The following is a 17,168-nucleotide window of genomic DNA, read 5'->3' on the forward strand; positions in this document are numbered from 1 at the left end:
AAGTTCCTACGTCCGTTGCTGTTGTAACATAACTTCAAAATCTTTAGTTTAACCCTTACTGCTCGAGTACGATACGAATACCTGGGATTCATTTCTAAATACAAAAAAAAAAAAAAAAACCAACGGACGAACGACAGAAAACCATAATCCTATGTCCATCATTGTATTCCTATATAGAATAAGATGAGAAAAAAAGGGCTATTCTCTGGCTTTTTCTAAGAATTTTTATAAGTGATTTATATGCAGTTGTGGCAAAAATACCACAACCAATGCGGTAAACATCTTTTCAGAAAACTTCTGAATGCACTTGTGTATACATTTGAAAATAACAGACCCACAGACACACACAAGCATATATTTATATGGACAAGGATTTACCTCCACACACACATACAATAGCATGGCACACAAGAATGATGTACAATGCACTTTTTACGCCAAACAATTTTTCAATTAAGGTTCGTTTTTTTTTTTTTTGCCTTAAAAATTTCCGTTTTCTGGTGTCAGTGTGGTATGTTGCAGCTTTAGCCATGACATACGCCAGGAGGATACTGCCTTGATGTATGAGCGGGAGTGGTCACAAATTAATTTTATCACAAACCAAGAACGATAGAGAGGAGTAGCTTAGCGGGGAGAGTGTAGAGTTTTTATTATACATTATAATGTTAGTTAGAAATTCGGGACAATAGAAATCACTTTGGGCTGATGCAACTTAAGTGCATTTCGAGGTTATCAAGAATGGGTAGTTTTTTAAGAAGGATCAAAATGGTGGAGAGAAAATAACAATATTGGTCATGATCAACTATATGATTTTTGGGCAAAAAAAATTCTGTTTACATAAAAACCTTAGGTCATTTTTGAATGCGGCAACTTAAAAATAGTCAATTGACTATATATGAGACAATTTAGATCACATTATTATAGCCCACAAAGGCGCAAATAAATACTCCCCCAAATGATTTTTCGTTGATTACATCAGGATATTCTGTAAAGGCGCCGCCAGAGGATTCTGAAAAGATTTCCCTATATGAGTCTGTACAAAAGTTATGTGAGGACTTTTTGTGTGAGTATTACTCTATAGAAGTCTGCAAAACTCCTCTATACAAATCAGTAGAAACTTTTATGTAGTTGTCCGTACAGACTCCTCTATAAGAAGACTACAAGGACGTATTCATAAGACAATTTAGATTTATTGCAATCGGTAGACTTCTTCACAGAAATCTATATAGAATTCTATTTATACGAGCCTATAAAAATACTTTATTTGTGACTACAAGAATTTCATTACTGAAGTCAGGAATTCTTTAAGTCTTTGGGTCTTATGCTATATCTTATTAAAATTTCCTTTCTTATATAACCCTCGAAAAAGGGTATTCAATGTTGGATTTATTTATTCTAACACATTTTTGTACTTTTGCCCCACCCAACATATTCGCTTGTAAAGTACAATTACTTTAATGTTTGCCATCTCTGCGGTAATTCATCTAGCATTTCCTTCCGGTTGTCAGAGGTAGCAAAACCTACATCCTACCGTTATTGTTGTTCGTGGAGGGGTTTCTTTCACTTCATTTTTTTAAGCAATTTAATATTCGTTTGCCGTTATAGAAATTCTTAAAAAGAAGCTCAATTTCTGTCCGTAAGGCACGGTCACTACACACACACTCTCGTTGTTGTAGTACTATGCAGTTGTACACTTTTTGTTGGAGCCAAGTCGGAATAAACGGAGAAACAAAACTTCGGAAGCAGCTTTTCATCCTATTGCATCCTGGCCTGTGGTTATGCTATTCCAGCTATTTTCGTACGACATGCAACTTCCTTGCCGCAAATAGAAAAGCTATGGATGTTTTGTGTGGCTGGCTTCTTGTTGCTTGCTGCTGCAAGACCACAAATAAAATGTTGCAACAAAAAGCCAAGTTAACATCAGCAACTGCAGCAGATGAAAAACAGGTGCTACCATTACTCCGTGCCCAGCATGTACACACTTAGCATGCGAAAGACACGGACCAAGGACATGGTAAGGAAAGCGAGAGAGTTTTGTTCGCCACCGATGCAACGGGTTTTGTTTAGTTGATTGCAAATATTTTTCTTCTCCAATTTTTCTCTTTCGTTTTATTTTGTTGGCCAATGAAAAGAATAAAGGAATATATCTAGCGCGCACACACGCAATGCACGCAGCAAGTAATTTTCTTCTATTTTTGGTGGTAAAGTAAAATAATTTTAAGCATTCATATCTATGGCAAACGACCCGCAACTAACAGCAGCAGCAGCGATGGCTCTTCTATGGGACTTTGTTCTATTGTTGGCCTTAAAAATTCCGGATTTTGGCCAAAGAAAATATTTGCATTTTATTGCAGGATAGTAGTGTGTTTCGAGGCTTTCAGAATGAAGCATGACAGTGGTTGGAATTTCTTCATGGATATTAGCCGTCATTGTCATGGAAATATTGGATGGGAGGGCGGAATTGAAGGGGACACCGCGCAGCTAAGAATAATCTTACGTTTATTTATACAATGCAATTTTGGTGTGCTTAAATAATTCTTCTTTTTTTAGCCGCTCTATTAATATTATAAAATTTCATTTGACAATAGCATTTTACTTGCAGATTATTTTGCATTAGAATGCGGTGCTCAGGATAAAACAGCGTTATTTATTTGCATTCATTTAAACTGGAAAGGTGGACTTGTGGAGGAGAGTAAAGGGTTAAATATGTACTTGATGACCAAAGTCATTCATTATTAATTATAGAGTGACTGTTTATTGACCGTAGAGTCAATCTTAAGTCAGGACTTCAGTGACAATGTTCTAGCTATAGAATCAATGGCAATTGACTATAGAGTAAATGATTAAGTACCAATCTAGGGATAAAAAACTATTGACTATGGAGTCAATAACCATTGGCTATAGAGTCAATGACCATTGACTAGATTAAAGAGTCGATGACTATTGACTGTAGAGTCCATGAAAATTGTAACTATAGAGTCAATAATCATTGACTGTAGAGTCAATGACCATGGACTATAGAGTCAATGCCCATTGAATATAGAGTCAATGAACACTGATGGTAGTCACTTACCATTGACTATAGGGTCGATGTTCATTGACTATAGAGTCAATAACCGTTGCTTATAGAGTCCATTGAATATAGAGTCGATGGTCACTGAACAAAGTGTCAATGACCATTGACTATAGAGTCTGATCTCTGTCTTTATATTCATCGTTACAAAATCTAAAATTAAGCCCCTTAACTGATGAACCACTATTCCTTGAATACAATATCAATGACTGTTTGTTACGGGGACAATTTTCATTGACTCCAAAGTCAGTAATGAGTCATTATCCATGGAATATAGGGTCAATGACCATTAGCTATAGAATCAAGGACAATGGATTATTTTATTATTTACGATATATTCTTTTACGCTATCAACAATTTGCAATTTAATTTACCAATTGTTTCCTCTTAGTTGCTACTCATTATTGACCTAATTAACTTTCCTAAAATAATTTCAGAAATCAAATGACTTTTTACTGCAATAACTTCCCCTTGGAGTGTGCACCTTCCCCCTAATGAACTGTTTTTTTTTTTTTTTTTTTCAATTACTGTCAACCATTTAAAATATTATTTTTGTGATTTGATTGAAAATATGCAGTCCCCCTTCCCTTGAATTTGAGTGGCGTCATGAAAACACCTGCAAGCGCAATTTGTAATTTAAGAATGTGAATAAATGTTTATTAAACGCAAATGCAAAACCTTATAATTTAAAATTGCACATGCACACCCATTGCCACCTACAAGTTAAATGTCTACAGGAAACGGATATGCCATACACCAGCAGAAACAGTAGTAGTCATACCATAACTTCTACCACTACTACGACAGTAGCTGCGGCGTCAAGCAAACTAACAGCAGCAACAAAAACGAGTGAAAAACGCTGTATTTAATTGCTTTTAGTTTACTTCATTTTTAGCTAGTCTTTATTTTTTGTTTTGTTTGCATTATTCATCTCTCTCTCTCTCTTTGTTTTTCTTTCATTGCAGGTTTGGCGTCATCCCTGGCGCCGTTCATATCATAAACGCAGGAAGGCTCAGTGGGAAACTGATGCCAACTATTGTTCTATGGTAAGTTTTTAATAAAAGTTGGTGGCGGTCTGGTTCTTCTTGTTCTCTTTTTTGGGTCCCATTGCTATTTGCCTTTTCTTGGCTTTAGCTTCCTTTTCTTCTAGGACTATCGTCGTCATAATGTTGACGACAAAGACTGGTGTTGAATTTCGTGGGGGTTTTGAACTCTTTTTTGCCTTTAAGTTTTCTCTTCTATGGCTTTGGCTGGCTCTTCCTTGTTTGCCCCGTTTCTTTCCTTTGCTAATTTCCATTAATTTAAAAACAAATAAAATGCTAAAATAAGATGAGCAAATAAAGAACACGTTACACAGAAGAAAACGAAGAAAATGAAGACAAGCAAAAAACGAACGATTTTCTTGTGGAATAGTTAAAAACACGGGACTTGCACGACCTGAAACCTTATGAAAACGCTGAAAAAAACACACACAGAAAGCAATGTTGAATCAAAAAGCTGTTAAGACAAACGAAAATGAACGTAAACTAACTGCCGCAGTATTAAAATTTAATATGCCACTTATAATGTTGCATTAAACTTAAATGAAAAATCTACAATGGTTTACTCGGTTAGCGTCGCCCGCTAAAAAGGAAATTAAAAACGGTATTTGATGGCCAAGACGAGTAATGTTGGCATAAACTGCATTCATAAAAGCCAAGTTATGGTTGGTACTTTTTTGATACTCTTTTGTCTTTGTTGTAATACTACTGGTGCTGTTGACTTTTTATCCATTCTGCTTGTGCCATTGTCTTCGTCGTCTGTGCATTTGTTTCCTCTTCCACCCTGGGATAAATTTAATTTAAATCAAATTTAATAGCTCTCGAAATAAAGTAATTAGTATGGATTTCTTATTGAGAATAGACGGGAGTAGGGAGTGTTAAATTTATAATTACCTTGCACCATAAAAAAGACAGAATTAGCGCAAAAATGAAGGGGCGCCCAAATGATGGCAAAAGTGTTATTTCTTGTTAGAAAGAGGAAATGTAGGAAGGATTGACAGATAGCGATATAATGAGGGTATAGCAATATTCATATGGGGTCATACCTATATTGACAATGCTATGCAACAGATGGTAAAACCCATTACAAACTATAAATACCAAATTTTAAAAAGTTCCGTTGAGAAATTGGGCTAATATCATCGATATACCGAATGTAGGCATTGAACCAATGTGAATATCAGAATCAAATTAGGAGGTACTACTATATGGGGCTATTATATGCAATGTTTCAAATATTTCAAACCCACATATTAATCAGGGTTACAAACTGTCACTTATATTTGGTCGGTTGTTGGTAACTTTATAAAATTTATTGTAAATTCGACTTGTAAATGTCGTCTTTGCCCAGTTTGACGATGATCTGGCAAAAAAAAACCTTTCAGAATTTAAAGTGGGTGGGTCTTATTGATTCAAACACTGTTTAAAATCCCCTTTCTCCTTCAATAGCGCTTCAAATACATTTCATTGTTTTATATAATTCGTAATTTATTAAATTTTAATTTTATTAATATTGGATTTAACCTCTACAGGTTCGTGATATACCACCCTATGATGAAGGACGTCGTTTGCTTGATTTAATGGATATGTCAGTGTTTGATTTTCTGACCGGCAATATGGATCGTCATCATTATGAAACTTTCAAGTAAGTATGTCCATTACTTATGCAAACTTGCGAACCCCCAAATAAATGGCTATAATTAATAAAAACAAAAATACCAAAAACGAATGATATTGCATTAAATTTCCTATAAATTGCTTGACAAGTATGTCCTTGTGGCGGTTCGCTCGTTTGCGATGCAACCAAGAACTTCACTTCCACGATGCCCATGCCGAGTAACCATACCAATTACGAATTCATACGAAAGACACACACAATCAGCACTTTCCTTGAATTCTCAGCGGTGGTGCCGATATGTATGCACGTATGTATGTATGCATTTAGTGCATACACCAAACGGAACCCAAAACCATTGTGTCAGAACTTAAATGACATTCTGATATTACATTCAGTGGTGGTGGTTTTTGGCTCGTGTCAGCACTTTCTTAAAATTCCAGATTGACAACAAAAATTTGTTCTGGACAATAAACGAATGTAATGGTGTGGCGGTGGTGGTGGTGGTTACATTTCTTGGTACTGGCCAAAAGCCTCCAAAGTGTGTGTGTGTTGTTGTATGTGGGAGACACTCTGCCATTTTGACATACATTCGATTGCTGGCATATATTTCTGGCAATCACTGATTTTCATAATTGATTTACTAGTAGCTAACGAACGTACAAAAACCCTGAGTTGACTTCAATGGACCGTAACATTTTGATCTGTTCTCTCTCTTTTTTAATTAAGCAAAGAGTGCAATATAAAAACCGAATGAAATCAACATGTTTTGGTTAGCAGAAGAAAAAATTGGGATGTCTATGTGGAGACATTTTCAAAATTGTTGGAAGATTGTTTCATATTAACATTCATTATATTTTCTTTCGTTTTTTTTTTTTTTTTTTGTTTCGGAAGGGGTTACAAGTGCGATTGTAAGATTTAGACGAAATTTCGAATTTAGTCTCGTTGAGTGCATATTTTTGGTGAATCTTCGACTGAACATACAATCGTCTCTTGGCTTTAACATCGTCTCTCGCTCCAAACCCATAGGTTTTTCTGTATTGGTAAACATTGACATTTTTACACTAAAAACAAGCAAAAAAGCTGCAAGTTCGGCTGGGCCGAACTTTGAATACCCTACACCATTTATTGTATTGCACTTCCTTGAATTCTCAGCGGTGGTGCCGGTATGTATGCACGTATGTATGTATGCATTTAGTGCATACACCAAACGGAACCCAAAACCATTGTGTCAGAACTTAAATGACATTCTGATATTACATTCAGAGGTGGTGGTTTTTGGCTCGTGTCAGCACTTTCTTAAAATTCCAGATTGACAACAAAAATTTGTTCTGGACAATAAACGAATGTAATGGTGTGGCGGTGGTGGTGGTGGTTGCATTTCTTGGTACTGGCCAAAAGCCTGCAAAGTTTGTGTGTTGTTGTATATGGGAGACACTCTGCCATTTTGACATACATTCGATTGCTGGCATATATTTCTGGCAATCACTGATTTTCATAATTGATTTACTAGTAGCTAACGAACGTACAAAAACCCTGAGTTGACTTCAATGGACCGTAACATTTTGATCTGTTCTCTCTCTTTTTTAATTAAGCAAAGAGTGCAATATAAAAACCGAATGAAATCAACATGTTTTGGTTAGCAGAAGAAAAAATTGCTGAATTTTTAGGGATGTCAATGTGGAGACATTTTCAAAATTGTTGGAAGATTGTTTCATATTAAATATATTTATTTATATTGACATTCATTATATTTTCTTTCGTTTTTTTGTTTGGGAAGGGGTTACAATTGCGATTGTAAGATTTGGACGAAATTTCAAATTTAGTCTCGTTGAGTGCATATTTTTGGTGAATCTTCGACTGAACATACAATCGTCTCTTGGCTTTAAGGAGAGTAAAGGGAGAAATACCTCATGGGGAGAATATCCTCGCTTCTGTATTTACACTAAAAACAGGTAAAAAAAACTGTAAGTTCGGCCGGGCCGAACTTTGAATACCCTCCACCATTTGTTACAAATTTAACAATTTTCAAAAAAATAAAATCCGTTAAAAATTCTGTTGAAATCTGAAAAATACCGAATGTAGCCGTATATTAGGGTCTATACGATGACGTGGACCTGTATAGTCAACTTTTGTCACAAGCTATTACAATATTCAAATGCGAAACTTAAAAAAAAATCTGTTTATAATGTAGCTAAAATCTTCAAAATACCGAATATAGGGAGGTACCATGGGGGTTATAAAACGTGGACCTGCACAGACAATTTTCTGTCATAGGCTGTAGTATCCATTACGAACTTCAAATGCGAAATTTGAAACAATTCCGGTAAATAATGTCGCTAAAATCATCAAAATACCGTATATCGGAAGGTACTGTTATATGGGGGCTATACGAAGACGTGGACCTACATGGCCCATTTTCAACACCAAAAGTCCTGCAGACATAATACACATTTGAGTGAAATTTTATCAACCTACTCCATTTCGTTCGGAAGCTAGAGTGATTTCCACAGACGGACAGACGGACGGACTTCGTTAAATCGACAAGAATATATATACTTTGTGGGGTCTAAAATGTATGTTTCGAGGTGTTACAAACAGAATGACAAACTTAATATACCCTCCATACTATGGTAGAGGGTATAAAAATAAATAAAAAACAATGAGTAATTTAAAAGAATAAAATAATTTCGGTTTCCCCAAAAATAAATGAAAACGCTATTCTGGCATTTAAAGTCTTTATATTATTATTTTTTTTATTTTTGTATCTATAAATCTTCATTAACCTAATCTTCATTAGGATTGAATGTAAATATTTATTAATAATAATAATAATAAAATTTGCATTAATCAAAAAATAAGTCATTATGGTAATCCCTAATGGCTATTGCAATGTTTTTTTTTTTTTTTTTAATCCGCATTGGTTTATATTCCTATTTCGCTAGAAATCCCTACTCACGTAGTAACCGATTTTTTTTTCCAATTCCATATAGGATTTTTTAATGTTTTCCCCTTATATCATAAATTATCAATAAAAGTAAAAAATATTGTTCTCATATCCTTGAATAAATTATGCTTAATGTTACAATAAAAAAATACAGTAAATAATATTTCGTTAAATATATATCAATTATGGAAATCAATTTCCATTTTATAAAAAATAAAATAAAATAAAATAAATATAAACGATCAACTAATACAAAATTATGGGGAGAAAATTTATCTGTCTGTCAATCTGATTTTGTTTTTATTTTAGCAGTCCGGTAATTAACAATAAATAATTAGCAATTTTCCAAACTCAAATAGTATTAAAAATTAAATAATTCACTTGATAGAATTGAGCAACAAATTTAGCTATAAGTCACCAAGGATAAAAATTAAGTTTGCATTATAGATCATTACATGCATATTGCAAAAAAAGTTTCAGCCAAAGAGAAGAAATATTCTGCACAAAATTTTATTATAAATCCCTGAATAAACCATAGATCTTGGTATAACAGTTTTTAAGGAAATTAATTTCGAAATTCGTGTATTACATAGTATTAATATAATGTACCATAAAAATATAATCCATTTTATTTTATAACAATTTAAAAAGCTGTAAGTTTGGCCGGGCCGAACTTTGAATACCCTCCACCATTTGGGACGAATTTGTCATAGACTGTAAGATGTATTACGAACTTCAAATACCAAATATGAAACATTTCCAGTGAATAATTTCGCTTAAATCTCCAACATACCGAAAATAGGGAGGTACCATTATATGAGGGCTATACCAAAACGTGGACCTACATGGACCTGTGGACATAATATACATTTGAGTAAAAGTTTAACAACCTACTTCATTTCGTTCGGAAGCTAGAGTGATTTTAATACATTGTACAAATATACTGTTTTTATACCCTACAACAGGCCAGAATTTATGTAACACCTCGAAATATTGGTTTCCCATATAGGAAAGTATATATGGATCTTCCTAGCTCGCCGAGCTGAGTCGATCTAGCTATGTATGTCCGTCCGTCCGTCTGTCCGTCTGTCCGTCTGTCCATGTTAATTTGTAATCACTCTACAGGACGCAATTATGGCCCGATCTTCACGAAATTTAGAATGTACGTGGGGTTGAGGTCAGAATAGAACCCTATTTTTTTTGGAGATGATCGCCAAATGTTTAGGGGTTGAAATGGACCAAATACTGAAAAAATGTTGGATTTTGCAGTAGATATACAGGTCGCAATTATAGACCAATCGACGCGAAATTTCGCTTGTAGCTAGAGTTTAGGGCAGGGAAGAAGCCTACCAATTTGGGTGATCATCGGATAATATTTAGCGGGTAAAATAGACCATATCTTTTGTGTTGAAAAAAGTCAAAATTTTTCATTAAACCGCGAATATTTTAAATCCCGGCTAAATCACAAAGCCATGACAAGGTTACTTCTGATCTTTACATTGATGTTAACATCCAACAAATCGGATATATAGCAAAATATGTGCGATATACATGTCTATCAAAGAGGATATGCTTGAAAGATCTCTTATATGTCGAGAACGGCTGAACTGATTTCGACAGTTCTCATTAATTCAGAATGGCCTCTTGGCAGGAAAGAAAAAACGTCTAAAAAAATTGCATAAAAATATCTCTCTAAAGATGAAAATATGGATTTTGTAAAATTTTCTCATATTTTTTCAATTTTGTCATATTTTTGGCATATTTTCATTTTGAATTAAACATTTGGTAATTTTTCTACAGCTAACAAAACTAAGTAGTTAGGATATCAGGATATCATATACAGATCGCATTTATGGCCCGTTCCTTACGAAATTTTGCATGGGGATAAAATGAGGGTCAGAATAGAAGCCTACTCTTTTTGGAGATGATCGCCATATATTTAGCGGTTGAAATGGACCAACAAAACTGCAAAATTGTCAGCAGGTCGTAATTATCGCCCGATCCTCACGCACATTTGAATTGGGGCTACCGCACATTGCAAAAGCCAAGCAGTTTTGGATGGCCATCCAAAAATATTCAATGTGCGAAATAGTTTGCCAACTTTTGTAGACAAAATACGAAAATGTCCATTCCAGTGACTTTTTGGAGAATTCACAAATACAGGAAAGACGCACTTCTGACTATTTCGTTAACGCTGATTTCGTTGAAGAATATAGTCAAATGTCTGTATCTCATATAGATGCATTTCAGTTAAAAACCAATAATAAATGTTAATCTTTTGCCACTTCTGAGAGATTATAGGTCTTTGGGAAATATTGGTTCCAGATCTAGGAAGACCATTTACGTGCAACAACTACCAATAAATTGGAAATGAGCAAATTAGTTTAAGTTGTATTATTCGAAAATTAGAGAACGAAACCTGATGGTTTTCTTTTATTATTTGTCATAATATCTTGTGGAATTCTGTCGAGTATTTCGCCTATATAAACTGTATCGTTTATTATAGTGTTGTAGGGTATTCAACGGTCGGCCCCGCTCGACTGTAGCCTTTGCTTACTTGTTTAAATTACATTTTACTAGGCAAATATAGCCGAATAACAGGTAATAACATATTTGTCTGCTCCTGATTAGGTGATATGTTGATTTTGAAGGAATGCTGTTTTATTTAAACTATACATAAACTCTTGCAAATATGTTCCCTGTCAAACGAACTCTATTGATTATTGTGTCCATATTTCCTTGTACTGAAGCTAATTTCGATAGGGCTGTTAGTATCCTTTTAAGAACACTATGTTTTTAATGTCCTCCAGAAACAAACCATACTTCATCATAAGACATGGACATAAATATCAAAATCTATAACATGATCTTTTGGCACTAGCTCCAATGTATAATTACAAATCATTCAGTTATCATATGTTCGCTAGTTCGAAATAAATTCACAATCTTCTGTATGTAGGGATGTATGTATACCCATTGTAGATGACTATGTACTACAACTATTCTCACCTTTTGGCTAAGACGATTTTTGTTACCTTCGTATGCATATGCACATGGGTCCCAAATGCTTTCAAACGGTACTACCTTGCAGGATATGCTAGGGGCCATAATACACTACTTTGTGTTTTGCCTGTAATGGCCTGTTTAAATCTTAGTTGATTTGATATGTGGCCTATGAGTTGTTCGCCAAGTAGTAGTTGAGGGAACGAACCTGTTCTTCTTCGTTAAGGCCATTTCCAAAATGGATTTTGTTGCTACAATTATGCAGTGCAACATTTATGTAGATCATGTTTATCTATTATGCGATTAGACGATTTCCATTTAAAGCCATTTCCACAATGTTAGGCATGTACATACACACACATGGACATGAAAATATCATGGGAGAGATTGTGTATGGTTCCTGCGCTTCCTTTTGTGTTTTCCCTCTTGGATTGGCTATTACAGAATGTGTTAGGAAGTATCTAAGTTTTCGTAGCTAAAAATGCCTGTTTTATTTACGATGTTACAACGTTAACTGTTCTAGATTACCGACTAGCTAACTAAAGTGGCAATTGCCAAAACGCATCTGAGCATATGTGGCTATCGGGAGTCGGGCAATAGAGCTATGTACAACAATTGGGCTATTACATTCAGGAAAAGATTGCTGAAATATTTTGATAATGCAAAGACTTTTTCGTCAATTTCATAAAATAAAATAAAAGTAAAAATATTAGGTTTTATTTTCTTTTATTTTTATTGCAAATTCAACAAATCAGCGTTATTGCGTTAAAATAAACTTTTTACACCAGCATGAAATTCTACGTCAATATAGTGATGCCATCGCTCTAGCCTCTAAGTGGATTTCTCCGTAGATAAGATTTTGCTCAAATGTATTTTAAATGTAAAATTTTGATACCTGACACTGTGGTCTAGGGTTTTATGTCTTTGTGCTTTTTTTGTACATAGGCAAAAGAAAACGAGGTAGACCCATAGTTCCTTTTGATGATCTGCGTAGAATCACATTCCGAATCAAATTATGCATGTCCATAACAAGGATTTCCGGAACAAGATATTTGGTATATACTCAAAGAACCTTTTCAAAGTTTTGTCGAGATCAGTTCAGATTTGGAATACGTCTCCCATAGATATTTCTTTCTAATTTGATATAAATAATACATGAAGGACGCTACATTTGGCCAAATAAAGTTTTTTCATCCGATAAGTATTCTGAAAGTCATAACATTTACTTTATAGCAACGATGTTTGCTTCGTGAGGTTACATGTAACTAAATTTACATCAGTCAAATTTAGTTGAAATCGATGAAAGAATTGAATTAAAATAAAATAAACAATTTTAGTTTAATTCAATTTCCCTTTTATTGCCTTCACGTCTCGTCACTTGGGTGAAAAAAGTATTTTTTAATGGGAGTTATTTTAAAATAACTCCTCGAGACAATTTCCCCAGACAAAAACCAAGGAAACTGATGAGGATTAGATTAAGGGAATACCATAATTTCGGAAAGAGCCACTAATTCTCATCAGTTTCCTTGCTTTTGTCTGGGGAAATTCTCTTCAGGTGTTATTTTTAAAAAACTCACACTGGTAAACATTACCATCTTTCTCAACTAATAAAAAAAACGTTGTTTTTTTTATAAAAATCAACAATCATGGGATTAAACCTAACTGTTTTGCAACGAAAAATATTTCATGTAAGGACATAATCTGTTATATACGAAAATCTCAAATCTGGCAACATGAATCCCAAACTCTGCAAACTTGCAATTACATTTAAAAATGCATGTCTATCACACCTATGGGCCACACGCATCCATAGTGGCTTTACACTGTTCAATGAATCTTTAAATGAGCAAAGCCAGCCATTCTGCTCGTCAGTCAGTCGGCCAGTCATTCAGTCGAACATTTATAGGTTTCTTCTGCATCTTCTTTAGCAATGCAAAATTTTACCGCACTCCAGTTTGTGAGAAGAAATTCGCACACATTCCAAAGCAATCACGGAACATAAAACAGAAGAATAAACTTGTAGGTGTGTACAATATCGGCATTATCTCTCTTACGGATATGTATGTATAGCATGTGGAATGAATGTTTCATGTCCAACATTGTAGTAGTACATATCTCCGTAAACATTCAACTAACATCATGTGAAAGCAGATGGCAATTGATACAAGGAAATAGTAGTTTTACGAACAAGTGATGCTGCTTTCAGTATGTTCTATGGCTGTCGGTCCCTCTCTACTTTCACACGCATACGGACATTGTCATCGATTGTTTGAGAACAACATTTTCTTCGTATCGTTGCCGGGTAATTCTTTTCGTGGTTTACATTGATGACTGTAATGTGTGTGTATGTGTGCATATACACATAGTCAATTGGTGGAAAAATCGTCAATAACAAATTAAATACTGACCATGATGCTATCGATTACACACTGTAACGCATTTTTTCCGAGAAAAATAGCTAGAAACTGAGAAAATGTCAAAAAATCTGATGAAGTCTTTTTGCGGAAAAAGTCATGTAATTATTTAGTGAGTCGTGTAAACGTCATGTTGGCAAAGAGCGTAGATATGAAATGTTTTATTCTCTTCGGACTCAATCAATAACTAAAACGTAGAAAATACTTGAAATTGAATTTTACTCTTATATAGCTACTATACCAAAGAGTGGACTAGTTTGACCCATTTTTTACACCAATGATTTTTTAATTATATAATATTAAATGTTGCAAAATATATCTCAAAATATTGAGATCCTTTTGAATGACCATATAAAGGTCTTAACAAATGTGATCTTAAAGTACGAAACTCTTTTTGTTGGGAATTTGATCTACAAACCGAGGACTATTAAAAAAAATCCGAGGAAAATTTTATCAAGTTTGTCTGGCAACATTGAAGCAAATGTTTCCCGGATACATAATGGAAATACAGACTTTTTCTGTGTAGAACGATGTTTTGTGGGAGAATTCTACATTAAATCACATGAAGTAAGTTTTTAACCATATGTTAAAGAAAACAACCAAAAATCCCTTTTGGCGACTCGCTAGAGGGTTAATATTAGTATTTCTGAAGACACTTTATATCCAAAATGCGAGGAATCCAAGGAATCTTTATTGGAAAATGTTAATGAATTTTGAAGAGATTTAAGTTGTTCCCTCTATTAAGGTTACTTTCCGATGTAAACTTTCAAAATTCGACTATTGTAAGCTATTGGGCTTTCCCTATAAAAATTAAAAAAAATAACTTTTGTCGCACAGTGTTATTTATTATGGTAGATTTATTAATTTTCATATAAACCAATAGATATGCTACTATAGCCCGAAAAAATTATATTTTTGTTTTAAGAGTCTATTTGTTTTTTATATTGAAGTGATAACCACTCCCCACGTTATTGAATGTATACAATGTGCACATATATCAAAAAATACTCCCTTTCGCCACACCCTCCCATACTTACTCTACACACTTATGTGTGTGTGTCTATAGTTTTTAAGGACAATTCAGGTTCTTCAACATTAACCTGTTTGATCGCGATGCATTAAACTCAACATCATTTCATATCAAATGGGTTTTGTTATGCTAAATTGATTTTGAATGTTTACTGAGATAACGACACACGCAGATACATATGTAGTAACTTTCGATATGTATATACATTGGGCTGTACAGATTTACAAACATCCATGAACATACCGACATATATTTTTTGCATGCTTGCTATACTCATCTCAACCAGCCGCATCTCAATTTATACAGCATACCGAACTTGCCTACCCATATGCTGCCGGTAATTGTTTGCAGGTGTATATGTACATATATAAATGAGTGTATGTGTGTGCATCTTCCTATCTCTCCGTTTATATTTCGATGCATGCATTTAAAGTGCCTTTAAGTGGCAATTAGATACACCATGCATTTAGGTGTCAAAGGACACTTTGGGCTGTCTCCGTCGTTATTGGTGTACACAACTGTAGGGATACGAACTTTTACCCAAACATTGTTGTTGTGGCTTCCTCTGTTTCGATCTTTGTAAATATGTGTGTATCTTGCTTTGCATATTTTGTCTGACTGTGCAATGCAAATGCCATGATAGGAAGACATTTGCTATTAAAATGAATTCAAAAAAAAAAGAATGTTGGCTTTCGAACACTAAAGTTAGCCATTGGTGTAAAGTTTCGAAGTGAAATGAATATTTAAACGATGAGGGGATCTATTATATAAAATCATTGGGCTTTTAAGTGTTCACCTGTTAAAGACACTCTTTGTTTTTTTTTATGGAAATGGACGATGTGAGTACGTAAATTGTGTTCCTAATCATTGAGATCAGCATTTTGTATAATCTGTGCTACATGTAGACGGAATCGGCTCAGTTTAACACAAAACTGTTGATATATGTGACACTGAAAAATTTGTATTCTTGTTCATTTGACGCTATAACACCCTAACACCCATCGAATAAAAATGGAAAATACCATTATTTTACTAAATCGATTCTCCAGGCCCCGTAAATTTTTAAATAGTCTGTATATGTTAGTAGAGTGACTTTATTTTTGAAAGATAAAATGCTTTTCTTTACACTGAAAGGCAATTAATTTCATTTCGTTCGAAGTGTTCCACAAAATTTAAATACCTATGAATTGACTCCTCGAATTTTTAAAACGATCGCCGACATACATTTCGTCGTATTTTCCAACATCGAAATAAAAACGACAGCGTTAGAAAAAAGAGAAACGATGAGTTGAAAAAAATTTATCAGTAAAATTGTTATCGTTCTTTATGTTTGGTTAATTATACATTATAACACTATGTGTTTGAGGTGTTATATTCAGGCCGTAATTATCGTCCAATCTTCACGAAATGTGGTCTGTATCGTGATTTCAACGGGCGGACATCGTTAAATCGACTTAGAATTTCATACTGATATAGAATATATACTATATATGTAAAACAAAACCACAAATGTAATATACCCTTCTTTCCAAGATAGATGGTATAAAAAATATAAATTCAGCCGGGCAGATTTTACAAATGTTTGTGAAATCTATTGAAGAAAGCAAAACATAGTACCATTAAATGGGCGATATACCAAAGCGAAAACCAACATTAACAATTGGTTTGCTACGTTGTTATTTAATCTATTGCTGTATAAAATGTAAAATCATCCGAATACGGAACCTCGTTCGCCGATACCGTTATATGTAGCCTACAGAAAAACATAGACACGAACTTCAAATATTGAATTTTAATATCCGTTGTCATACATTGGTGCTATATATAAAAACATTGAACAATATTTGGTCACAATAGTTGAACTTGTTGAGAATTCTGGATTGGTATCAGAATTTAGAAAAATTCCGTGGAAAAAAGTTCAAAATTATCAAAATATGGAATATTGGGAGGTACCGTTATATCGGGGCTATACGAAAACGTGGACCTACAGGGTGAGATTAGAAAACTGCAAACTATTTCAGACTGCTGTCATTTCTAAGCCACTTG

At 34.2% G+C, this 17,168-nt stretch overlaps 1 protein-coding gene across 1 annotated transcript in view; it reads left to right on the forward strand.

Annotated features, from left to right (window-relative positions):
- The window catches only part of LOC101899300 (uncharacterized), a 506,597-nt gene that overhangs the window by 478,919 nt on the left and 10,510 nt on the right, over positions 1-17,168 (forward strand). Inside the window, exons 12-13 of the mRNA XM_059131456.1 lie at positions 4,039-4,119; positions 5,646-5,758. Of these exons, the coding sequence (XP_058987439.1) occupies positions 4,039-4,119; positions 5,646-5,758 (194 nt within the window). The remainder of the gene's footprint in view (positions 1-4,038; positions 4,120-5,645; positions 5,759-17,168) is intronic.

This window comes from Musca domestica, unplaced genomic scaffold, assembly GCF_030504385.1.
Source record: "Musca domestica strain aabys unplaced genomic scaffold, Musca_domestica.polishedcontigs.V.1.1 89, whole genome shotgun sequence".
NCBI classification, from domain to species: Eukaryota; Metazoa; Arthropoda; class Insecta; order Diptera; family Muscidae; genus Musca; species Musca domestica.